At 43.1% G+C, this 27,068-nt stretch overlaps 3 protein-coding genes across 12 annotated transcripts in view; all 3 read left to right on the top strand.

The window, feature by feature from the left end:
* LOC139442832 (muscle-specific protein 300 kDa-like) overlaps positions 1-3,333 on the top strand; it is a 265,153-nt gene extending 261,820 nt beyond the window's left edge. For 9 of the 10 annotated variants that reach the window (XM_071223727.1, XM_071223730.1, XM_071223728.1 and 6 more), the window contains one exon: positions 2,205-3,333. In XM_071223727.1, coding sequence (XP_071079828.1) covers positions 2,205-2,430 — 226 coding nt within the window. In that variant the 3' untranslated portion in view covers positions 2,431-3,333. The remainder of the gene's footprint in view (positions 1-2,204) is intronic. The other variant, XM_071223734.1, reaches the window with a different exon arrangement.
* A 3,928-nt stretch (positions 3,334-7,261) lies between these two features.
* On the top strand, positions 7,262-9,010 carry LOC139442999 (tubulin-specific chaperone C-like). Its single transcript, XM_071223925.1, has one exon. The coding sequence runs from the start codon at positions 7,314-7,316 to the stop codon at positions 8,334-8,336; it is 1,023 nt and encodes a 340-aa protein (XP_071080026.1). The 5' UTR covers positions 7,262-7,313; the 3' UTR covers positions 8,337-9,010.
* A 6,841-nt stretch (positions 9,011-15,851) lies between these two features.
* Positions 15,852-26,333, top strand: LOC139444284 (photoreceptor outer segment membrane glycoprotein 2-like). The gene is made up of 4 exons (XM_071225211.1): positions 15,852-16,414; positions 20,925-21,153; positions 24,941-25,109; positions 26,023-26,333. The coding sequence occupies exons 1-4, from the start codon at positions 15,852-15,854 to the stop codon at positions 26,331-26,333; spliced, it is 1,272 nt and encodes a 423-aa protein (XP_071081312.1).
* Positions 26,334-27,068: the final 735 nt, after the last annotated feature.

Here is a 27,068-nt window from a genome sequence, read left to right as displayed (position 1 = left end):
CATCAAGCAGAACCTAACTTAGCAGCCATTGGTCTACAGCTCCTACATATGCAGACTATCTGTAGCTAGACACTCACCGTTGCTTGCCTATTTGACCTTGACTTTGACCAGTTCTCTGAGAGTTGTTCCGGTCTGTTGCCATGGTGCCGTGGTGCACAGCCTGTGGCAGACTGCCTCTCAACAGTGGTTTCACTCTGATTTTATGTTTGCTTCAACCTCGACACGTCCGTCATTTGTTGTTCAGTTTTCCTCCTTCCTCTGCGTTCCTGGTGTTGACACCTGGTGTTTGATCCCAGACACCTGAACAACTTCTGAGAACCTCAACTGAGATTCACGCATCTTCTTTTGTTTGTTTTATATCGTTTTAGTTCAACTTTCAGAAATGAGTAGTCAGTTCCTACAATGTCATTTGTCAACATATTGCTTTGCATGACACTTTTCTTGTTTAGACACCATGCAAAATGTTCACTAGTGTAGGCGTGATATCGTGGACACACTTTACCACTGTGTGTGAGTTATGTGCGAGTGTATCACGTGTGTGCGATTGTATTACGTGTGTATTACGTGTGTGCAAGTGTCACTTGTGTGTATCACGTGTGTGCAAGTGTCACTTGTGTGTATCACGTGTGTGAGGGTGTCACTTGTGTGTATCCCGTGTGTGCAAGTGTCACTTGTGTGTATCACGTGTGTGCAAGTGTCACTTGTGTGTATCACGTGTGTGCAAGTGTCACTTGTGTGTATCACGTGTGTGCAGGTGTCACTTGTGTGTATCACGTGTGTGCAAGTGTCACTTGTGTGTATCACGTGTGTGCAAGTGTCACTTGTGTGTATCACGTGTGTGCAAGTGTCACTTGTGTGTATCACGTGTGTAGAAGTGTCACTTGTGTGTATCACGTGTGTGCAAGTGTCACTTGTGTGTATCACGTGTGTAGAAGTGTCACTTGTGTGTATCACGTGTGTAGAAGTGTCACTTGTGTGTATCACGTGTGTGCAGGTGTCACTTGTGTGTATCACGTGTGTGCAAGGTGGGTGACTGCGACTGCCCCTGAGTGTCGTGTATAAATATCACATCATGTGATTGTCACGTATGGGTATAAGGTGTGTGCGAGTGCCACATGTGTGTGACACCTGTGAGTGTATCACCTCTGTGTGCATCACGTGTGTGATACCTGAGTGTATCATGTGTGTTTCACCTGTGAGTGTATCACGTGTGTGTTTCACCTGTCAGTGTATCACGTGTGTGATGCCTGTGAGTGTATCACGTGTGTGATGCCTGTGAGTGTATCACGTGTGTGTGATGCCTGTGAGTGTATCACGTGTGTGATGCCTGTGAGTGTATCACGTGTGTGTGATGCCTGTGAGTGTATCACGTGTGTGTGACACCTGTGAGTGTATCACGTGTGTGTGTGACGCCTGCGAGTGCATGAGCACCAGTGTTCTATGTAACAAAAGCACACTTGCCAATAGATTCATAAAAGTTTTTCTATAATTTTAGTAAAAGGATTAACTGTATTTTTTATGAGAATATTAAAACATCACCAGTATCAGCTCTCTGTGGAAGGAGTGGCACTTCCTTGGTCTGTGATGTAACGGAAATACTGTTCAGAGCAGTGTAAAACAGATTTCACTCTCAAGAGCTAAACTTACCAGCTGCCTGGGGTGTATTAAGCTTGCTGTTGTATATATTAGCAATATAACATAGAAGAATATATATATATATATACATATATAGATATATACATGTTATGTGCTTCTGGAGCTGGTCTAATACAGGAGCAGTAGAGGTGCCAATCACAGGCAGACAATATCACCATGCCGACACTGGGGCAGGTGACTGATGTCACCATGGCTCCCGTCTAATCATCAATCATTCCACTTCTAACCTCTCACATACTGACATGCTGCACTCATGCTTTAAAAAAAAGCTTGCCTATTAGTTTTAGATGCAATCTTTGAAACAATGGTCAGTCAGTTAGGATTCTTCAAGATTTCTCCTTTTTAAACTTTCACATTGCTGTTATAATACTTCAGTAGCTCACCTAAAATACTCTTGAATCATGTAAATTTGAATTTTCTTTTCTAATTACTTCATCATTTATCACATAGTAGCACCTCCCTGTTCAGTCATCATCACATCATTCAGTCATCAATTATGTATGTTGTCATGGATACCGTTTAACACTCTTCTTTCTTCTTTCTTCCAGTTTAAATACCGCACGTGATATAGTGTCTCTCCGGCGCCGGCGTCCGCCGCTGTTTGCGCGAGTGTTGCGGACAGCGTTGCCGCTCCAGCTGTTGTTACTGCTGCTGCTGGGCATGGCCTGTCTGGTCCCAATCTGTGAGGATGAGTACAGCTGCGTCCTGGCCAACAACCTGCAGCAGTCGCTGTCGCCGATGTTGCGCTACACACAGGGGCCTCCGCCAATGTAGGTTGCTGCAGTCAGCATCTTCACAGGACACGGAATCAGTCCCTCACGTGTTGCTAACATTTCATCCTTCAAGTTATACACAAAACCTGCTGCCAGGAACCCCGAGTCATGTGGTTGCCAAGGATACTGTTTGAATCTGTGACATGTGTGACTTCTTAGATGGATTATGTGGACTCAAGTGACAAATGGACACATTGGAAATATTGTTAGTCTGATACCTTTGAAAATAATGTATTTCTGAAAATCCAGGAAATAGTGTGCATCCGGAAACCAAGGGAAATAGTGTGCGTCCGGACACCATGGGAAATAGTGTGTATGTGAGCTCCACGTTTGGTTTATACAGCTCCGTCTGTCTTCTGTGATATAATCTCTCTAAGGCAGCAGTGTTGGTCGCACAATAGAGGAGCTACCACGACAAGATGGTGTCACAGAATGTACAGGCCGTGTGACTGGGAGACTGTCTCAAAGCAGGGACCATAATATGACATAATACTGTTTAACATAATACGGAATTCACAATGAAATATATTCATAATAGTGTACATAATATTTCTTTTGTTTTAAAGTTGTTATCAACTGCCATGCCTTATACACTTCATTATCTAATATTGTATTTCTAGATGTCTTTCTATGCTTGACGAGTCTGTGATAGTCGTGCCTTGTAGCTGGTCATATATCTTACAGGCATCCGAGTGTGTCTACTCACACACAGCTTGTAGGCATCACCACAACTCCGTAGTCTACTGTAACCATGGAAACTGATCTGAAATATGTACATATCTACTCTGATGACTGTCAATAATGTTATTCTATCATTTTGTACAAAACCCAGTTTTCATATCATCAGCGGTTTAGCCAACAATTATCACCTATTTTGCTACCTGTATCAATAAAGTAATTCTATAACAAAGACAGTGTTTGGTGTGTGTCACTGGACTTGCACATGGAGTGGATGAGGAAGTTTGGAGTATGGGCGTACTGTGGCTGAATGTGAGGCAAGCCCTTGTTCAAACCAGATGGCTACATCCTGACAAACCAGGGAACATCCACGAGTACATCCTGACAAACCAGGGAACACCTGCGAGTACATCCTGACAAACCAGGGAACATCAACGAGTACATCCAGAAAAACCAGGGAACACCCACAAGTACATCCAGACAAACCAGGGAACACCCACGAGTACATCCAGACAAACCAGGGAACACCCACGAGTATGGTCTTGACAAACCAGGGAACACCAACAAGTACATCCTGACAAACCAGGGAACCCCCATGAGAATGGTCCTGACAAACCAGGGAACACTCACGAGTACATCCTGACAAACCAGGGAACACCCACGAGTACATCCTGACAAACCAGGGAACACCCACGAGTACATCCTGACAAACCAGGGAACACCCATGAGTATGGTCCTGACAAACCAGGGAACACCCACGAGTACATCCTGACAAACCAGGGAACACCCACGAGTACATCCAGACAAACCAGGGAACACCCACGAATAGGGTCCTGACAAACCAGGGAACACCCACGAATAGGGTCCTGACAAACCAGGGAACACCCACGAATAGGGTCCTGACAAACCAGGGAACACCCACAAATAGGGTCCTGACAAACCAGGGAACACCCTTGAGTATGGTCCTGACAAACCAGGGAACACCCACAAGTATAGTCCTGACAAAGTATCACCCATGAGTATGGGTATGTGCTGACAAAGTACTGGTAAGGATAGTGATTGAGAAAACCCATTGAGACAGGGGACAAATGAGAGACCTTTAGCTGGCTGCTTAAAGTGTCATGATTGGGCAGTCTTCTATGTGCACAACCATGGCCTATCACATTGACACATTTCCCATCAAGTACACGTATGTTGACTATCATACAGATGTACACATCGCATAGTCTGTTATAATACTAGGCGTACATAGCGTATTACAAGTGGGTGAGGTGAAATGGGGTTTATTGCCCTGATATATATAGCTAAACAGTGTGTGTGTGTGTGTGTGTGTGTGTGTGTGTGCGCGCGTGCTAATGCTTGTGCTCCTGCCTGCTTGTCCTAGACAGCACAAATGCCGGTTTTATGGTGCCAACCCACTAAGATATCATGCTGCAGTTTAACATGAATACCCTACTCAGACACAGTATACTGACTTCTAGCTGACCAGTCCTTATTTTATCCCTTTAATGCTGAGCGCCACACAGCAAAAAGGGTTAGGAAGGGATTAACCCCGCGACCTTCCGCTCTCAGGGCAGACAACCTATACACTAGACCTGGAGACAGTCCCTATACTATAGACATCACATGTGGAAGCCTACCATGTTGACCTATAGAAAACAGAACTTATTCATTTGAATACACGTTTTCAGCAAAGTAACATACAGCTGACTACATTTTGGTTAACAAATTGTTTCCCAAATTATGTGCTAGCACTTGTATGTCAAGTGCAACTCCATTTCCCCATGTTTGTTCCTCCAGGGCGAACTTCCTGCTATACAATACTGTCTAAAAGAGGGCTTTTCTTGATGGGGCAATCTAGAAAATAGGGAGTATTTTGAGTGGGGAAAAAGAAGAAGATATGTTATTAAATAAAAGGAACTGACCGTGTATGTGTGAAAGTTCCCACTGGAATTTTCCAAATTAGCTACAAGTGCCATGTGTAACCTTTAAATTTCTTTAAAAAATAATCATTCAAATGTTCAAATATTTGTTTTTTCGTAACTTATTAATTCTTGAAATTGTATATAATGTTTAGTTATCCTGGTTATGACACACATTCTAATCAATAAATAAACCGACAAATACTCTTGCAACACAAACACATTAAATGTAATAACATGCAGTAACAATCATTCTGAGATACTTCACCATGCTAGACAGGCAAGTGTTAAAGTACCTCCAATAATCCATTACTATATCAGAACGAATCATTCTGCACATCTCACACTGAGTAAGTAAGTATTGTTTTACGCCACTTTATCAATATTCCAGAAATATCACGGCGGCAGACACCAGCAATGGGCTGAATTCACGCATTGTATGAAGTTGTAGAACCAACATTATACACTGAGCTCCCTTTGTATATCAACTGCTTTGCTCTCTCCTTTAGTCTCTTTGCTCCTTGTCGGATATTCCCAGTCTGTGACCACCGCTGATCATGTAGTCAGTTGGTGACATGTCCTCTGTGGGGGATTCTGTGTCCTTCTGCTGCTGACAACAGTCTCCAAGTGTAAAGTGACAAAAGCCCCATGTATGAGTACAAGAGTCCTGTTCTACATGCTTGGCTGTGTTTAGGCAGCCAAATCTATGATTGTGAAATTCTTGTACCCAGAAGATAAAGTCAAAATCTGAAGTAAATTGGTGTGATGTAGGCCTATCTAACAAACTCCCTGACAAGCTGCAAGAACTATAAGAAGTACAAGTTTGGTTCTTATACACATGACAAGCTGATTGTAACTGACCGCCATCCACCATAATGTGAACACAACCATAGCACCACTGTAACGACCGGCCTGGACGACAAAGCAACAGAGGTAACAGCTACACTACTTTATTAATCCCAATCCCACATGTGTTTCTGCTTGGTTATAATTCCAACGACGTTGCTGATATTGTTTTCTCAGGTCAAACAATTCAATTCATTTAATTTCGTCCTTTAAAAAGTCCTGAAAGAACTGATAAAATCAAGAAATTGTCCTGACTCAAACATAATCACTGCAATTGAGAGAAACTTGAGACTAACTTCACAAACCCAATTCAGGCATGGAAATGAAATCCAGCATTTTATACCGTCCTTAAGTACCGGTATCCTATAAAGTCATTATCAGGTATAGTCTGGAAGGTAATTTAAGGTACCGACATTGACTACAATATCTGACTACAATCTACTCCAGTCAAAGTTGGTATGAGATTATTAAACAGTCATACATAACTGGATATTACATTTAAAGACAATTCTTGCATGAATAAAAATTCTGTCTATTTAGCTATCACTATATTTCATCAACTACCAGACCTGTTCGTCACGGGTGGAACGAGCATTCATTGAAACAGCCATCTGCATAATGCTACCCCTGCGTCACCCACATTGAGACGCCCCACGCTAACACCGTATCCCGTGCACCCTTTCGAGTTGAGTTGATTGGTTCAACTGTGTCAACTGTGTCATATTGATCTCCGGGCGGACACTCTACCACTAGACCACGGAGGCGGTATGGTTGTTGATGAAATATAGTGATAGCTAAATTGTCTTTAAATGTAATATCCAGTTATGTATGTCTGTTTAATAATCTCAAATCAACTTTGACAGGAGTTGGTCCGATAGTGTTTCAGATATTGTAGTAAACGTCGGTACCTTAAATTACCTTCCAGACTACGTGAAAGTCCGTTGCTAATGTCAACATGTAGCTGATACAGAACTTGATTAAATCATTATCTTTAAAAAAAGAAACATATAGATCTATATATCATCATAGATCTACATGTAAACATATTCTAAAAAGTGTCATGATATGGGTTCGAGCAAACATAGCCGACCAATGACATAAGCTAAAGCTCTGTCAGGCATGATACAATTCCATCCTTAGCATATGCGTCAACATTCTGACACGCCGGCAGTAAAGGGTCATGCCATAGAGTTACCCGCCCCTGGTTGTAATTATCGCTTACAGCAATGTCAGTTAGTATTTTCAACGTTCAAAGAATAGGGTATAATATTAGATCATTTAATATCGTGGTCGTTAAGCGAGATAACCTGTGAACAGGTTTAAATGGCAAAACCCCAGATCCGAGTGAGGAATTATTGTATTTTTATCTTGTTTACATGGGGCATCGGGGTCAATGTGAGCAACGGTCACATATTTATTATCTCAGTCCTCACGCGAAATGGCGACAGTAGGCGAAGTGCCGGTTGAATCCGACCTACAGGACAACAAGAAAAAGCGTGAAGTTGAAAAACGACTTCAAAAGAGAAACGATGAAAGACAAGCGGAGGTTGAAAGACGGCAAGAGGAGAAGTCACTAACTGAAGCTGTTCAGGAGAGCACTGGGTGCTTCTTAGATACTTTTTCCAAGGAGAGACAGAATATCGAATCACAACTTTCTAAAAGCGAACAGATACCGAAGAATGGACTTGTGGAACATTTTGACAGTGTGTCGTCGCAACTGTCAAAGTTGCAAAAGTACGTGTCCGAGTCCACGATGTTTCTATCCTCGTATGAAGTCACCAAAGCCCAGCAGACGATGAGTCAACTGCATGCGTCTATCCAGGAAAAGCGAGATGTCATGATTCCAAAGAAAAAGTTTGCTTTCAAGTCAAAGAAGACTGAAAAAGCTAAAGCACCTAAAATAATTGAGGATGTAGTTGACCATGCAGCGAACACACAGACCAATCTTGAGGTTGAGTTGGCAGAGTGTAAGTTTGTTGGTGATGTTTCTAAAGTGCTTGAGAAAACACCTGACGAACTAACCCAGAAGGATGTTGCCCTGGCAGACCTTACTGACTGCACAGTCAAACTGCTGGGGGCACCGTCAGCTATTCATATCAATAAACTACGCAACTGTAGGGTATTCAGTGGGCCTGTGTCTGGTTCAGTGTTTATCAGGGAGTGTGTTGGCTGTACGTTCGTTTTACCATGTCAGCAACTGAGGATCCATACTACTCGAGATACTGATTTTTACATTCATGTCACCAGTAAAGCTATCATTGAGGACAGCAACAAGACTCGGTTCGCCCCTTATAACTGGAAGTATCCTGACCTTGAAGAACATTACCTGGTTGCAGGTCTTGACAGGACAAGGAACAACTGGGATGACGTGGATGACTTCAATTGGTTGGCTGCCAATGATCATTCACCCAACTGGTCAGTGATAGCTGAAGCAGACCGACATCAACATTGGGATGCTTAGTGCCTTTGTTTATGCCTGTGTTGTTACAAGTGACAATATCCACTCAACTTTCAATTATGATTGATATTGACAGTGATTGACACTATTACACACTAGTTGATATGATATATGCTGTAATTAACCAACATCGTTTGTGTTGAATTTGATGAACCAAAACAGGGTTTCAGATCGTTTCATTTTCTTGGACATTGACTGATCGTCATCCAAAATGTCCTCAAGATATTTTTCAATTTTGCTAATGATATTGAAGAATGTCCTGTCAGCATGTGAAAGAAATTTAAAATGTCAATTGCCATTTGTCTCCAACAAAATCACTGAAAAATATACATATTATTATGTTGATATCTAATCTATCATGTTTATCCACCACTTTGCTTCGTAGTGGAAATTTAGCAGATATGGAACACTCATCATTTGCCAATTATAGATGACGTACATGGTCAATATCATGATTATACTTGCTCTCATGTTGTATGCCACATGATTTTGTAAGAACTATTACTTATATGGGAGGAGGACATGCTCCTGTTATATGAAAATATATCATTAACACAATACCTATATTTGCCATGAATTAAATTATTATATACTTTACTCCAGCATGCATGATTTATCACGCAATAATAATGTATTATGAGCTGGTTGTCTCTTACTGAATAAATTGTCTGTCTGTCCGTCTGGATTATTAACTAGTTATGACTTAAATGGACTTTGTTTTGTGAAGGTCTGAGTTAGGGGTGAAATGATACATTGGTATAGGGGTGCATCGTAACTTTTCATGTGATGTCTTCAGCAACCCATGCTTGTCGTAAAAGGCAACTATGCTTGTCGTAAGAGGCGACTAACGACTAACAGGATCGGTGGTCAGGCTCGCATGATTGTTGCATGTCATCGTATCCCAATTGCGTGAATCGATGCTCATGACATCAATCACTGGATTGTCTGGTCCAGACTTGATTATTTACAGACACGGGTCATATAGCTGGAATATTGCTGAGTGGGGCTTTTAGAAAAAAAAAAAACATGTGACAAGACGATACATGATACATATTTTTCTGTATCATTACAAGACGATACACTTCCTAAAATAAATTGCTTACTACTTGTTTAATGACCTCCACCCCAGCGTTTTTGTCCGTCAAATATTGCAAAATGTATTTTAGTTAGCTTTCAAAGTCCACTACTAAACATGCTAAACAGAGCTGCTACGAACTTGTGTCCTGCTCTGAAATATTTATGGTCAAGATGTTTCCATGTGATTTGACATAGGTTTGTTTGTTGTTTAACGCCGCACTCAGCAATATTCCAGCTGTATTCCAGCTATATAACGGCGATCCTTAATCAAGTCTGGACCAGACAGTGATTGACATCATGTGCATCTATCCACGCAATTTGGATACAACAATGACATGCATCAACCAAGTCTGCAAGCCTGACCATCCGATCTTGTTAGTATGTGTATTGCAATATATATCGTATCGTGACCTATGTATCGTGATACTGATGTTGAAAGACTGTTTAGTGAAGTCTCACATGTGCTTGTTTGTCGCTTGATATTGTGCAGAGCCATCTGTATGTAACACCTTTGTGGAAGTCCATGGGGGCTTTGGGTGAGTGAGTGCGTGAATAGGAAACCTGCTCGTCAAATTACTGGTCATCTTTTGGTTTAACATGGAATGTGCTGAAGACCATGTATATAAATATATATATATATATACAGTGATAGAAATTAGCACTGGTCCTATAGTCCTTGCCAAAGTGCCCAGTAGTTAAGTCATCATAAGGACTAGTAGAAATTTGCCTTTTTAACATGTTTAAGGGGTTCTGCTCTATGTTATAAGGACTAGTTGACAAAAAAAGTTAGTTTCTATCTCTGAAATAGTATTATTATAAAAGCTCTCAAGTGTATTATACGAGGCCCCTCAAGTCTTGCACTTCACTACAGTAGTGAGAGGGACATGATATGTAACTCTCCCCTTGATTCGTAGCCCTGCACATAGGTTGGCTTGTGTAAACTGCCGTTCTGCATCGGCCTGGTCATGGTGGATAGTACGTCTGCATACACTGATAATTTCAATCACCCTATGCTTCCTGTCAACTTGTAAAGCCTGTTCTTTCTCACCAAATGACAAAAGCATAGGCTTTGAAAAGCAATTACTAACTAAATGAATAGTCTTATGATGTAAGGTGGGGGTGTTAGAAAGAGCATCTTTTTTTTCCTAAAGATATTTTATGTTCACTTCAGTGACTATTATGGGGTAGATTAACTTTCTGGAAATGTGCAACAGTTTCCTATGTCGAATGAAAGTCATTACCTCCCTAATCGATTACTTACAATCGGTTACATGGAAGACCCGGACAGCCTATCATACACTGGTTTACGAGCTCCCTAATCGATTACTTACAATCTGTTACATGGAAGACCCTGACAGCCTATCATACACTGGTTTACGTGCTCCCTAATCGATTACTTACAATCTGTTACATGGAAGACCCTGACAGCCTATCATACACTGGTTTACGTGCTCCCTAATCGATTACTTACAATCTGTTACATGGAAGACCCTGACAGCCTATCATACACTGGTTTACGTGCTCCCTAATAGATTACTTACAATCTGTTACATGGAAGACCCTTGCAGCCTATCATACACTGGTTTACGTGCTCCCTAATCGATTACTTACAATCTGTTACATGGAAGACCCTGACAGCCTATCATACACTGGTTTACGTGCTCCCTAATCGATTACTTACAATCTGTTACATGGAAGACCCTTGCAGCCTATCATACACTGGTTTACGTGCTCCCTAATCGATTACTTACAATCTGTTACATGGAAGACCCCGACAGCCTATCATACACTGGTTTACGTGCTCCCTAATCGATTACTTACAATCTGTTACATGGAAGACCCCGACAGCCTATCATACACTGGTTTACGTGCTCCCTAATCGATTACTTACAATCTGTTACATGGAAGACCCCGACAGCCTATCATACACTGGTTTACGTGCTCCCTAATCGATTACTTACAATCTGTTACATGGAAGACCCCGACAGCCTATCATACACTGGTTTATGTGCTCCCTAATAGATTACTTACAATCTGTTACATGGAAGACCCCGACAGCCTATCATACACTGGTTTACGTGCTCCCTAATAGATTACTTACAATCTGTTACATGGAAGACCCCGACAGCCTATCATACACTGGTTTACGTGCTCCCTAATCGATTACTTACAATCTGTTACATGGAAGACCCTGACAGCCTATCATACACTGGTTTACGTGCTCCCTAATCGATTACTTACAATCTGTTACATGGAAGACCCTGACAGCCTATCATACACTGGTTTACGTGCTCCCTAATAGATTACTTACAATCTGTTACATGGAAGACCCTGACAGCCTATCATACACTGGTTTACGTGCTCCCTAATTGATTACTTACAATCTGTTACATGGAAGACCCTGACAGCCTATCATACACTGGTTTAAGGGCTCCCTAATCGATTACTTACAATCGGTTACATGGAAGACCCTGACAGCCTATCATACACTGGTTTACGTGCTCCCTAATCGATTACTTACAATCTGTTACATGGAAGACCCTGACAGCCTATCATACACTGGTTTACGCGCTACCTAATCGAATACTTACAATCTGTTACATGGAAGACCCCGACAGCCTATCATACACTGGTTTATGTGCTCCCTAATAGATTACTTACAATCTGTTACATGGAAGACCCTGACAGCCTATCATACACTGGTTTACGTGCTCCCTAATCGATTACTTACAATCTGTTACATGGAAGACCCTGACAGCCTATCATACACTGGTTTACGTGCTCCCTAATAGATTACTTACAATCTGTTACATGGAAGACCCTGACAGCCTATCATACACTGGTTTACGTGCTCCCTAATTGATTACTTACAATCTGTTACATGGAAGACCCTGACAGCCTATCATACACTGGTTTAAGGGCTCCCTAATCGATTACTTACAATCGGTTACATGGAAGACCCTGACAGCCTATCATACACTGGTTTACGTGCTCCCTAATCGATTACTTACAATCTGTTACATGGAAGACCCTGACAGCCTATCATACACTGGTTTACGCGCTACCTAATCGAATACTTACAATCTGTTACATGGAAGACCCTGACAGCCTATCATACACTGGTTTACGTGCTCCCTAATCGATTACTTACAATCTGTTACATGGAAGACCCCGACAGCCTATCATACACTGGTTTACGTGCTCCCTAATCGATTACTTACAATCTGTTACATGGAAGACCCCGACAGCCTATCATACACTGGTTTACGTGCTCCCTAATCGATTACTTACAATCTGTTACATGGAAGACCCTGACAGCCTATCATACACTGGTTTACGTGCTCCCTAATCAATTATTAACAATCTGTTGGTATTTACAATCTGTGATATGGCAGGAATTTTGCATCCACATGTCCATAACAACACAAGTTGATGACAACAGGCACAGTAAAATAGTCATGACACAGACACACCACTGCTACAAACTCAATCGCATTTAAGTAGGTTTATTTGTAAACTATGTTGGTCAATATGTGGAGAGTTTAAAGTCCGTTTGTATGCACGCAGGACACTCGTATGTGTTGACCAGTCTTGTAACGGTACATACACAAAGCTGGATATTGCGGAAGCAATGATAGGGTTTAATCTTTTTTTAGCCCTGAGCTCAGTGAGCTCACATTGTCTGTATTCCAATACACAATATATTCAGATGAGTTGTGGGTAGCTATCCATGTACAGTCACAAAACATCCACATCATTCCCAGATTCTCTGAAACCAGCAGGAGCTCTACCTCACATGGTCTGTGTGGTGGTATTCTACAGTCGGACCACTCGTGTGAGGGAGGCGCTAGACTTCCTCACTAGAGACGTGGGCTTGTTTCCATGGTGATTTGGTTTGTCCCTGCCTGTAGTAGGTGTAGCACGTGATGTTCCTGCTGCTGAATCCCGTCTGTCATCCAGGAGCATCTGAGGGCGTGTCAGAACCACGTGTTGCTCGACGTTTCTGCTTTCTGTATGGTCGTTTTCATCCGGTATAGGTGATTCTATGGTAACTCTGGCTTTCTTCGTGGACTTTGATTTAGGTGTTGTTCTGAGCGAGGTGGCTGTGCCCATGGGAGAACGCCGACGGAACGGCCGTAGCTGAAACATAGTGGATGCAGAACGTCAGACACAAGCGTGACATACCCAGAGGGAGACACAGTGCTACCTGAAGTCTTGTTACAAGGCCGCATATGAACTGTCGCGTATCAGTGAATCAATACAATTGCTTAGAATAAATCACACGGGCTTAATAACACGACTGCTCCTGTTGTCTCTGTGCAGATAAAGGCGTTATGAGACGCGAACAGTCGAGAGAGACTCCAGCATGGGGATTACCATGCCCATGTGTCCCGGGACGGTGAACCCACCAAGGCATGTTGCCTGTCTGTCACCAATCTCCACATTCCTAGTACCTTGAATGTTTTGTTGTAATGAGTTATGTACAGGTGCAGAAGTGTATGTCGACCTATGGTTGGGGTTTGTGGCTGTTTAATACAGGTTCACGTGTTTATAGTATCAACAAGACTCTGCCTGGGAGATAAAGACGTGATTTCCTGTATATGTGTTCATTATCGTCCCGTTAACCCGGACACAAGCTCAGAACAATGAAGCCGCCATCATTACCTGCATATTGAGTGTCGCAGTTTGATCACATGGGATTATCTTTCCCCACAAGATCACATTTATAGACCACTTTGCTATCTCGCCAATACATCACGAGATCAATTGTCTCGCCTAATGTCTGTCAACATTTAAACTTCGTCAGAATCAAAAGAAACTTTGCCTGAGTAAGGCAGCAAATGCCATTTCCAGTTCCCATGTCGTGCAGACAGTCCCAGGCCGTCCCAGATATCAGTCAACGTCATGTCATTAATAAGTAGGCCTCGTTATGCCAAACGGGGGACAAGTTTGTAAATATATTAGAAAGACGGCATAAATAGTTTTTGAATACTGAATGATATATTGTTAAAGACAAATGTTAAAATCCCATCAAGTGATTGACTTTCAATGAACAGGTTACTTGATTTGAGACTTCTGCCTTGTTTGAGAAATATCTATCGGCTCAATTCGTATATCACAGACAATTGTGGGCCACATACATACAACCTACCCGTGAAGATGCAGGGTAGAATAGGTCTTCAGCAACCCATGCTTGCCGTAAAAGGCGATTATGTTTGTTATAAGAGGCGACTAACGGGATCGGGTGGTCAGGATCGCTGACTTGGTTGATCGATTCCATTTGCGTGGATCCATGCTCATGACATCAGCCACTGGATTGTCTGATCCAGACTCGATTATTTACTGACCGCCGTCATATAGCTGGAATATTGCTGAGTGCGGCGTTAAACAACAAACAAAACAAAACAACAAATACATACAACCGGCACTACTTACCGAGTCAGAATTAACCATCGGGCTTCGGGAATCTGGAGAAGCTACTGGGATGATCAAAACAAGTCTAAGAAGCCAAACATCAGTGTCTAGATGGGACCAGAGCTGAGGCATTTCACATGTTTTGGCAACTTTGGATATATAAATTGCGAAACAATATTTAGAGAGGACACTAGCCCAGCGGAATCAGTTTCCATATCTGTGCTTGTAGAGTGCAGAGTAGACCTCTGCGGTTCGGGCCTTTTTCTCCAATTAACAACTGTTGGATTTGGCCGAAATGTCCCAATTATTACTTGTTTCATTTTGTCGCTGTCTGTAAATTTGACTCTCGTCTTCGTAACGTTTTGCCTGGACAGAGAGACTCTAAACAAACGTGACGTCTCATAGAATATGGTTAGAGCAGCTTCCCTTCGACAAAGGGCAGTTACTCTAGCGGGCGGACCGATGGATTGCCGCGAAAGGCAAGTAGAAACAATATGTTTCGGCAATAGTTATTGTTATTGTGCTCATTTGTAGTTATGCCACTGAAATAGGTTTCTGTTAGATCCATAGTGACTGTTGTCACTGTCCGACTGACAAATCACCTACCTTCTGAAGTAATATATATTAATGCTCACATTCCAGGAAAACATGCAAGGTTTAGGTAACGTTTGTGAGAGATGAGAACAGGTTTTCCGGCGAGGTTGTCACGCTTGTGTGTTTTGGAGGCTCGCTAAATACGTTTATTGTTTATTGACCACCAAAACACATTCGCGTGAAAACCCCTATACATGTATGCGTATGTAGATCTACTTTCTTCAACGTGACATATTGTGACTCACCCGATCTCAACAACAACGTCCGCTTCGCGTTAGGCTGATTGTGACATCATAGGGTATTATTGTGTCATTGGTAGCATTGTGACGTCATCGTTCGGGTGTTGTCACGGCGACGTCATAAATGGCGGAAATTATTTGTTTCCGTTCGTTATGCTAGTGTTACGCATGAAGTAAGATTTGCGGTGCTACCATGTGTGTGAGGTTCAAGTTTAGCGAGACTGTACGTGAGCGTATCTCCATCCTCACCGGAATCCTGCAGCTATTGCTGGCTTTGTTCGGCCTGACACTGATTTGTTTCTCCATCTATATGAAGGTTCGGATTGAAAGCAAGATGATGTTGTTGGAGAGTTACAGTTCGGGCACGCTCCCGTATTTTCTCATTTCTGTCGGCTGTTTAATGTTTGTCATTCATTCGTTCGGCGCCAAGATATCTTTCGACTGCAGTTCAGTGGAAACCCGTGGACGCTTCCGGAATGTGTTTGTCTGTTTCTTTGTCACCCTCTGTGTTCTCAGCCTGATTGTGATGGCGGCAGGATGCATGTGCTTCGCTCACATGGGTATCATCCAAGACTCGCTCCACCAAGGACTGTACACGGCACTGAAGATGTACAAAAGCGACCAGGGGATCAAAGAGGCGGTGGACAGACTACAGCTTGACTTCCGGTGTTGCGCCAGCAAGACTTACAGAGACTGGTTCCATGTCAGCTGGATCAGCAACAAATACATCAACACGGAACATGAAGATGTTAAAAAGTGAGACTATAGTTTAAAGACGTTTACTACAAATGTTCAAGTGATTTCATGCACAGCTCGGTAGGTAGGTCTACAAGACTAGGATGCTCTGGGTCAAATCAAATAAATATCATCTTTCCGAGGCAAGAGAGTTAACTGACTTTAAAAGTCCAGTTTCCACCCTTGCCGAGCTGGGCTGGAATTCCTGGGCTCGATCGTAGCACCACCAGTGGCTATTACGAGTTATGCCCCTTTTAAGCCTCTCCTATGGACCAATCAGATTCCACCGCTCATATCACTTGAAACATAATGGTTTCACCCAGTCAAGACGATCTAATAGATAATAAGGATCTATATTGTGATAAAATGGTTCTTACGTCGCGAAGTGCATCAAATCACGTGAGCATCTAGATTAAACCCCCCGCGTGTAGTCTGTGTAAGAAAACACTGAACTGCAGACAGCGTTCGGTAGAAACAATGGCGGCCTTCAAATCCTCGCGCTTCGACCGTAAATAACGAACTGCGCATGCGTAGAACATTTTTCACTTGACAACTTCCGTGAAAACGTTCGTTCCGGTTTGGGGACCCAAATACTTAAAGGGCAAGTTCACACGGAAATGAACCTTTTTTTCTTGTACTTTTTCCACATTAAAAGTGTTAACATAGAAGTGTCATAGACAAAAATATAAAAACATCATATTTAATTAACATATTTTTTGCACTAAAACGATTTATATTTTTCACATTTACCAAGTGTTCTATTTCCATAACAAAAACACCATGGCTTATGTCCCTTGCAATATGACGTCATTGGTGCCAATTGATAAACATTATGACGTCATCATGCTTTGTTAGAGCCGCTTCACGTGGTGTAGGTATAGTTTTGTGATTCTAGCATCTCAGATGCCAGCCAGAATTGTGTTATGCTGAGTCACCACTGCGCCGGAGTGTTTCGTAGACCATGTTGTTTTACCGCAAACTGGTCCTTGATATCTTTTGCGTTGAGAATAGACAGGGACCCAGTTGAATTGGCACCAATTACTTCATAATCTAAGGGGGATAACTCAGGCCTATTTCCCTCGTAAAACGAAGGCCTCATAACGGCATATCACTTTCACACTATTGTGAGCTTCCTACTTTCACTGTGAAAAAAAATGAGTGTATATTTTCAAACACAGATACTAACTAATTCTAAAATTGTTTAGAAAAAGAAAGAAAGTGATTTTTGCGTGTACACTTTCCCTTTAAGTCTACCCAAAAACATGAAAAGATTTGGAAAATATCTGTTGACAACGAGTTGACGGTGCACACATCCTTTGCAAATCCTACAATCGACCGAGATCTGCACGACAGTTTAAGAACCGGATTTCGATTTCGTTGCGCGATTTTGATTGGACCATGCATAGACTCGTTAGTCCAGCCAAAATGTAACTCCATAATTCCAGGCTAGTTCGGCAAGGGTGGAAACTGGACTCCCTTTAGAATACAGTACCACAACTTCTCGTGAGGACGATCTCTGATGTAGGTCACATGTCTCTAAGACAGCCAACCAGTTTTAGTGAGAATCCGTCGGACCCGACCTAACCGACTGAGGTACGTCCACACTGTGAAACAATGTGCAAATTTACCTAATCATGCATACGACGTTACGGAACTGAACGAAAAGGGTGGAATAGGTGACGGACACTTACGAAGGTTACGGGTAGGCATGGTGTCTTGTGACTTTAGTCTACGGACACTTACGAATGATCCCGATGTTATTTGGCACACTCGTCCCATTCCGTAATCTACAAGAAACCGAGTGGCGAGGAATCATCCGATATTGTGCGAACTGAAAACGGCTCCAGGCGTCAGACGTCAGACGTTGAACTCGCGAGCACGCATGAATGACATGGTATTTAATAAATCGTCTCGTGGATTTTGTGACAGAAAAGTGTGGTAGGGAACACTGTAAGGATGATGTGGATGATGTGGATAATGCATGCAACAAATTGTACCGTGCTAGTTGTACCGCGTGAATGCCCATTAAAGGCGCCGCAATTCACTTATCAGAGCGGGTCCCCTGTCTTTATAGGGCACGCCAGAAACCTATGCTCTGTTCGAATCCCGGTTCTCCTCGATTATGTTTCTAGGTTTGTCAGCACCATACCCGTGCTCGTGGGTTTCACCGAATTGTAAATATCAGAGACCTGCATCACTTCGTCATATATACTGAACCGCAAAAGAAACGTCACCCCCAGTAACATTGCATGAGAAGTTGTTATTTAAATATCTGAGTAATTGTTGTCTAAAAAGTTTTCTAGAATGTAACATTACCTTGACCGGAAAAATGAAATTTGATGATAAAAAACAAAAAAACAGGTGACAATAAAACCGATCGCCCAAACGCATCACGGCAACGGCCATGGTTACCTGATGCACGTGAGTTCCGTGCAAATTGAAATGCACATGTGTTCCCCCATTTCTTGCCCTATAAAAATCCACCCAGATCGGATAACATTCATTATCCCCCGCCCAACAAAGTTGGCGGGGGATATAGAAACGGGCTCCGTCCGTCCGTCCATCACGTTTCGTTTCCGGAGCATAACTCAGAAACCGTTCAATATTTTTTCATGAAACTTTGCAGGTATGTTAAGTACATGCTGAACTGATGCCTTATGCTATTTAGAAATTTTAGAAAATTTTATGTTTTTACGTTCCCATGGCAGCAAGATGGACTTAGGTTCCAAACTCTTCTCTTTTTTTACAGTTTCCATGACAAGTTCCACCTCGGTTAAAAAAGATTAGGGTTTGTTTAGATTTAATTATGTCATACATTCTGCAACAGGGGCGGGGGATATAGCCACATTAGTGGCAATCTCTTGTTCATTATTGAATTGCTACCACATGCCAAGACTGACAAGAAATCAGCGACACCAAGCCCTTGGACGATGAAATACTGGACAAACCGCCCGGCAAGTAGCCAATGCATTTCAAGTCCACGTAAGGATCATATACAGGCTCCAGCAATGGTACCAGACCACCAACACTACAGATGACCGATCACGTAGTGGAAGACAAAGGGTCACCACCCGACCTCAGGATCGTCAGATTGTGCGACAGCATCTTCAAGATCGCTTTGTTACTGCTGCGGAAACTGCTCGACAGACCAAGGGGACACACCAGCGATACAGTAGTGCGGAAACCGTGCGTCGACGATTTACGAGCAGACACCATCACTGTCACAGGCCACACCGAGGACCCATTCTGACACTACGTCATCGCCGGGACCGTCTTCAGTGGGCAACACAGCACCAGCATTGACGCCACCAGCAGTGTAGAAGAGTCCTCTTCTCAGACGAGAGCCGTTACTGTATCTCAACAGCAGATGGCAGAGAGTCTGGCGACGCCGCTGGGAACGTTATTCTAATGCTTGTGTTGTTGAGAGAGGCTCATGGGGTGGTCCGAGCATCATGGTGTGGGTAGGAATTGGTCTTGCACAGAGGATAGGCCCTGTTCCCTTCCAGAACATCGGTCCAGGGAGAGGCATCGGTGTCACAGCAGCTCAGTACATTGGTCAAGTCTTGAGACCACACGCCACACCTCATTTGGCACGTCGCCGCAACCAGCACGATAACGCCCGTGCCCACACTGCGAGAGCAACAAGAGACTTCCTCCAGCAGAATGGCATCAGAACCATGCAGTGGCCGGCCCTCAGTCCCGATTTAAATCCCACTGAGCACCTGTGGGTGGGACGAGATTCAAAGTTGGCTGAATGACGTCCGACCAAGGCCGACAACTGCAGCTGAACTGCGTCAGGCGTTCCTCGGAGTGTGGGCTCAAGTGCCTACGGCCTTCATCAACCGCCTCATCCATTCCATGTACCGACGTTTCACGGCAGTCATCAATGCACATGGCGGACACACGAGATACTGACTTGTGATGCCATTGTCTCAGAGACTAGTGTTGTGTTTCACTTTAAGAACATTTGACACTTTAATTTAAGCCTTGATCAGTTTTGTCAAGTTTCATCTTTTTAATATATCTCAAAGTATGTTTACAGTGTTTGGACAAATAAGGTCTCAAATAATTATATCTATACATGGTGACGTTTCTTTTGCGGTTCAGTGTACATATATAACTGAAAGGGACCAGTCTTAATTGACGAATCTTCCTTTCGACGTATTCCGTCATAGCAGTGTGACAGGTTCTGTGGCATATGCTTATTAGGATATTTACTTGCACACCACCTATATAAATATTCATCTGCACTCCTACGTATGAATTAAATTGATGCATGGGAAATATAAAGCATACAGACTTTTGTATGTTGGCTAAATCTGAAGCTAACCTGACATAGCTGTGTTTTGGACACCAAGTTTTCAGTGTTACGGCAACTGTTACGCCTAGTAACGTTTTGAAAACGTTTGCTTTTTTTGGTGCAAATCGAATGTTCAAGTGTATATTTTCGTTTTCCCGGCAATTTAGTCTGACTGCCACTCTTATTCAATATGATGTCAGATGATTCTTGATGCCAGAGACTTGGTTGCAGGAATATGCGAGACGGCGAGCTCATCACGGACAGTGTCCCCTTCAGCTGTTGTAGCGTGATGTCGCCTCGCCCGTGCATACACAATCACGTCAACGACAGCAAGGCCCACAACCACTATAGTGACGTCACACTCTACAAAGACGGATGCACGGGTGTCCTCGGGCGTTATTTCTCCGACACAGTGCTAACGCCGGCGGCCAATACAGTTTTTGTCGCATTTGGTGTCGAGGTGGGTAAAGGACACACTATTTAATGTTCTGTCAAGGGCCTGGGATTTCGTTAGATACTCCATATAATTCGGTCACTGCTTCAAACACGCAATTAACACGCAATTAACACTCAATTAACAGCCTATCCCGTGTCTATTCACTTAATTTCCGCCCGGTATTGACACGAAAACCAGTGTGTTTTGAGTTATTCCCAACATGTATTGACATGAATACCAGGTGGCGTGTTTTGACGTTATTCCCGGCATGTATTGACATGAATACCAGGTGGCGTGTTTTGACGTTATTCCCGACATGTATTGACATGAATACCAGGTGACGTGTTTTTGACGTTATTCCCGGCATGTATTGACATGAATACCAGGTGGCGTGTTCTGACGTTATTCCAGACATGTATTCACATGAATACCAGGTGGCGTATTTTGACGTTATTCCCGACATGTATTGACATGAATACCAGGTGGCGTGTTTTGACGTTATTCCCGGCATGTATTCACATGAATACCAGGTGGCATGTTTTGACGTTATTCCCGGCATGTATTGACATGAATACCAGGTGGCGTGTTTTGACGTTATTTCCGCTCCTTAATGACATGAATATATACACTCTTTTAAAAAAGAAACGCACAGGTAGTTTTTTCATAAATTCATTGTACCTAGTAAAGTCTATATATTTAATTTGATATCATATACTGAACAACAAAAGTTCCTGGGGACATTGAATAAGAAGTTATGCTTTTTAATAAATCTGAAACAATTTCGGTTTGCAACAGATAAAAGACTACTGTAAGTGTTTAAATGGTTTAATTTGCCATACTGACTTCAGAAAATGCGTTTTTTCATAAAAAAAACCCCATCAACATGCCAAAATGTCAATTTACAAATTAATAGCGTGTGTCCACCTCTGGTTGCGATGCAAGCAACACATCTACGTCTCATGGAATGGACCAGGCGTCGCAAAAAGTCCTGTGGGATATCGGTCCATATCTGCTGGAGCATGTTTCGAAGTTCCTGGAGTGTCTGTGGAACACGTGGTTGACGTCGAAGGCGCCGATCCATCTCATCCCACATGTGCTTGATTGGTGAGAGATCAGGGGAGCGAGGCGGCCAGGGGATGACGTTGTTTTGTTGAAGAGAATCCTGAACAAGTCGAGCAATATGAGGCCGGGCGTTGTCATGTTGAAAGGTAATGCCTGGGCCATGACGACGCAAAAACGGTAGAACAACAGGGCCGATGATCTCGTCGCGGTAGCGCTGTCCATTGAGATCTCCCTCTACCACTATCAAACGGGTCCTATGTCTTGCTGTAATCCCACCCCATACCATAACGCTCCCGCCCCTGAACCGATCTTCTTCCATTACACAATGATTGACGTAACGTTCACCTCGACGTCGGTACACTCGAATCCGTCCATCACTGTGGCTGAGGTGAAAACGAGAACTTGTCCCAACTGCATGGCCGTCCAGAGTAGACGCTGTCTGCACCACTGTAGACGTGATTGACGTGGTTTCCTGTCAAAATGGGACGTCTGGTGGGTCTTTTGCGACAATCCCTGCACATCTGAGGCGACGACGTACGGTTTGTGAAGATATTCGTCGAAGGCCAGGGATGCTTCTTGCAATCACATTTGCCTGCTATCGATTTCGTGGGTTGTTCGAATCCAGTTGTCTTGTCGATTATTGGTTACGCGTGGCCTGCCACTCCGAGGATGGTCTCTGACTGCATTCGTCTGTTGCCAACGTTGCCCTAAACACCAAATGGTGGTTCTGTGGACGAGTCTTTTATCGAGCTCCTACAATTTCATATTTGTATCTATACTCAACAACAAAAGTTTCTGTGACACCAATATTTTGGTGTATTCTTCGAACAAATAAAGTTTGGTTTTCAATATTGTAGTACATGTATGGAAACAAGTCACAAAAACGCAACTGCTACAGAAAAGCATGCATTCGATGCAAAAGTTGACTTTTATGCAAGCCCCATGCGTTTCACTACCCAAGAATGGGTATAAAAACATGTGCGTTAACGGGATTCCATATGCATTGTTTAGCATCGTACTGTCACCAACCACTCAGAAAAACAACAAAATTACGCAATTATTTTGACAGGAAATCCCCGTCAAGCACGCTGGACGGCCATGCAGTGGGGACAAGTTCTATTCACTGACGAGTTTCGTTTTCACCTCAGCCACAGCGATCGACAGATTCGGGTGTACTTACGTCGAGGCGAACGTTACGTCAATCATTGTGTCATGGAAGAAGATCAGTTCGGGGGCAGCAGCGTTATGGTATGGGGTGGGATTACAGCAAACAGAGGACCCGTTTGATAGTGGTAGAGGGAGATCTCAATGGACAGCGCTACCACGATGAGATCATCGGCCCTGTTGTTCTACCGTTTTTGCGTTGTCATGGCCCAGGCATTACCTTTCAACATGACAACGCCCGGCCTCATATTGCTCGACTTGTTCAGGAATCTCTTCAACAAAACAACGTGAATGTCATCCCCTGGCCGTCTAGCTCCCTTGATATCTCACCAATCGAGCACATGTGGGATGAGATGGATCGGCGCCTTCGACGTCAACCACGTGTTCCACAGACACTCCAGGAACTTCGAAACATGCTCCAGCAGATATGGACCGATATCCCACAGGACTTTTTGCGACGCCTGGTCCATTCCATGAGACGTAGATGTGTTGCTTGCATCGCAACCAGAGGTGGACACACACGATATTGATTTGTAAATTGACATTTTGGCATGTTGATGTTTTTTTAATGAAAAAACGCATTTTCTGAAGTCAGTATGGCAAATTAAACCATTTAAACACTTACAGTAGTCTTTTATCTGTTGCAAACAGAAATTGTTTCAGATTTGGTAAAAAACATAACTTTGCATTAAATCTTATTCAATGTCACAGGAACTTTTGTTGTCCAGTATATATTGACGAGACACCTGTCTATATTGACGAGACACGTGTATATATTTACGAAACACATATTTATATTGACGAAAAACCTGTGTATATTGACGAGGCACCCGTGTCTTTTGACAAAACACCTGTGTATATTGACGAGACACGTATATATATTGACAAGACACCTGTGTATTTTGACGAGACACCTGTGTATAGTCACGAGACACATGTGTATACTGACGAAACACCTGTTTATATTGACGAGACACCTGTTTATATTGGCGAGACAACTGTGTATAGTCACGAGATACGTGTATATTGACAGGACACCTGTGTATATTGACATAACAACTGTGTATATTGATGGGACACCTGTGTATATTATAAGGGTAACGCTTTTTTCAGGGCATTATCATTTGCAGTAGCCCGAGGTCTTCCATGAACTGTCCGACGAAGGACGGCAAATGAAAAGAGCGAGGGCTTCTGCAAATGATAATGCCCTGAAACATAGCGTTACCGTTATTATAGCTAAAATGGATGGAATTTGTTATCAAATAAAAAGAAACAACAATATCGGTTTTGAAACATTTACTGCAATCGACACGAATGTTACTGACCCACTTTTACAAACATGGAAACGTCATAGAACAAACCAGATGACGTCACTATCAAACGTGACGTCACTTTCCCTACCCTATGACTCACCTAAACACGGGCGTGATAATGGCCCGTCGTCAAGCAATATGACGGCATTATCAACTACAGTGGCCCGCTGATTTCTGATAACATGCGGGTGGTTTAATGATAATTCTATCCATTTTAGCTATAATGACGAAACACCTGAATATATTGACATGACACCTGTGTATATTGACAGGTGTTGGTCATCATCCTGTTCCGGTACCTGCAGACCTCCATCATCAGTGCGTGGGAGGAGGGGGATGATGCGGGCCCGGGGGATGCCTTCTGTATGGATGGCTGTTCCTTGCTGTGTTGTGATGGATCTGACCCCAACAGATACCTCAGAAAACGGGACAGAGATGCAGGTGAGCTTAACTTACATGTCTCCATTTGGTCAGCTCATTAGACTGACCAACACACAAGATGAGACTCGGGAGATGAATTGGAACTTTTAAGAAGTTGGTAAAGACAGGATAATCTAAGGGTGACAACTGGGCACCCAGGTGGAGCCATTAGTACCTTCAGATATGTCACCTATAGACCATTGGGAGCCCCAGTCGTCTAAGGTGTCAACATTATATGTGTAGAGTTGTGTGCCTTAGACATGCCAGGATCTGCTGGTTTGTCTTGATAGTATGGATCTATGTGTTCATATGAATTTTCTGTAAGTCCATGGCTCTCTGCTGACCCCAGGTTTGTTATGTCGATAGTCGAAAACGTTCAGTAGAAACACAATGATTTCGCAGAACACGTTTTTTTTCATAAAAACATTGAACCTCATCTGAAATGTGATAATTGGTTGCCATATTGGATTATGCAAATTAGACATATTTCCCAAACTGGGATGGCTTAGGACTTTTAGTATGTTGTTTTCGGGACCTTGCAGAAATGCATTGTGGTGAAATAAATACTGTTGCAATTTGTTCCAAGTGAAAAAATCTAGATTGCCTGGACTATTCTGCTGCCGACCCTGACATTAGGATCAGCCTATGAACCTGGTCAGGATCAACCAATGAAATACTGCAGTCCACAGACCCTAACACTGGCAGGCACTGGATAACTGGTACCATGGTCCCTGGCGTGGCAGGTGTGGGGTAACCAAGTAAAGGATTCCTAAGATGAAAGGCATGGTTCCTAGAATGGCAAACTTAGGCTCAGCTGGTACCAGGGTCCCTAACAAGGCAATCAGGGTTGAGGGATTGACGCCAAATATTCACCGGTATCAGGTTGTCATGCTGTTTCTCTGATAATGCTGATGATGCTTTTCTGTGTCCACAGAGCTGGCTGAGGACTATGACACGAGCGGCGAAGGTGGAGGAGGGGCCGGGGGTGGTGCAGGAGGGGCCGGGGAAGGGGGAGGTGGTGAGGATGATGGAGCGGGCTCGTCTGAGAAGAAGAAAAAAGACCAAAAATCCAAAGGCAAAGAGAAGCAGAAATCAGATAAGAATAAGGATGGAAAAAAGAAAAAAAAGAGCAAAGACAGTCCTAAGAAAAAACCCAGCCCCAAATCTGCCAAAAGAGGCTCAAAGAAACCCAGCCCTAAGTCCAAAGGGGGTTTTAAGGGTAAAATGGGAAGAAAGCGAAAATAGATGTTGATCATGAGAACCTGTTGCCATCGTCATAATCATGCCATATGAGCATATATACCACCTGGGTCAACATTGTCATGACTGCATGTTGAGCATATATACCACCTGGGTCGACATTGTCATCACTGCATGTTGAGCAAATATACACAACTCTTAAGTCACGCCTCAGGGCGCTGGTGTGGCCTAGTGGTTTAAGGGTTCGCTCATCATGCCGAAAGCCTGAGTTGATTCCCCACATGGGCACAATGTGTACCATTTCTGGTGTCCCCTGCAGTTATGTTGCTGGAATATCGCCAAGGCTGGCGTGAAACCTACTCGCTCACTCGCTCACTCGCTCACTCACTCACAAATGGCAATTTGGCCATGACAACGCTCAGTCAGTTTCAGTCACATGCTGACATTCTCTACCAATACACTCACACAATCTCCACTGCCACATCACACAGTAATCAGGAGAGTAACTGTGAGCTTGTTGATATGGATATACCTATAGATAAAATCAGTAATAAAATTTACCCTTAATATGTAGACACAAGTATTGCCAAATAAACAGGTTGGAAGTCATCGCTGTCCTGTTAGTACATGACCTTGTGACCTCTGAGTAATAATGACCTTGACCTTGCATCAGAACTAGAACAAGGTCAACTTTTACCCCCAAGCGTTGTCATGGCAGCTCATTGGAGGGGTTTAGATTCACACATAGCTCACACAGATCATGGGGGACTTTTTTCCTTG

Source organism: Haliotis cracherodii, unplaced genomic scaffold (assembly GCF_022045235.1).
Source record: "Haliotis cracherodii isolate W230 unplaced genomic scaffold, xgHalCrac1.p SCAF_5, whole genome shotgun sequence".
Taxonomy (NCBI): Eukaryota; Metazoa; Mollusca; class Gastropoda; order Lepetellida; family Haliotidae; genus Haliotis; species Haliotis cracherodii.
Note: the sequence above shows the minus strand (reverse complement) of the source record. Positions and strands in the feature narration are given on the sequence as shown.

Bases quoted from the DNA above. Each gene is read 5' to 3' on its own strand.
- LOC139442999 (XM_071223925.1), top strand. From the start codon at position 7,314: ATGGCGACAGTAGGCGAAGTGCCGGTTGAATCCGACCTACAGGACAAC.
- LOC139444284 (XM_071225211.1), top strand. From the start codon at position 15,852: ATGTGTGTGAGGTTCAAGTTTAGCGAGACTGTACGTGAGCGTATCTCC. The intron at 16,415-20,924 runs GTGAGACTATAG...ACTTGGTTGCAG, and splicing joins GAACATGAAGATGTTAAAAA to GAATATGCGAGACGGCGAGC. The intron at 21,154-24,940 runs GTGGGTAAAGGA...GTATATTGACAG, and splicing joins TTGTCGCATTTGGTGTCGAG to GTGTTGGTCATCATCCTGTT.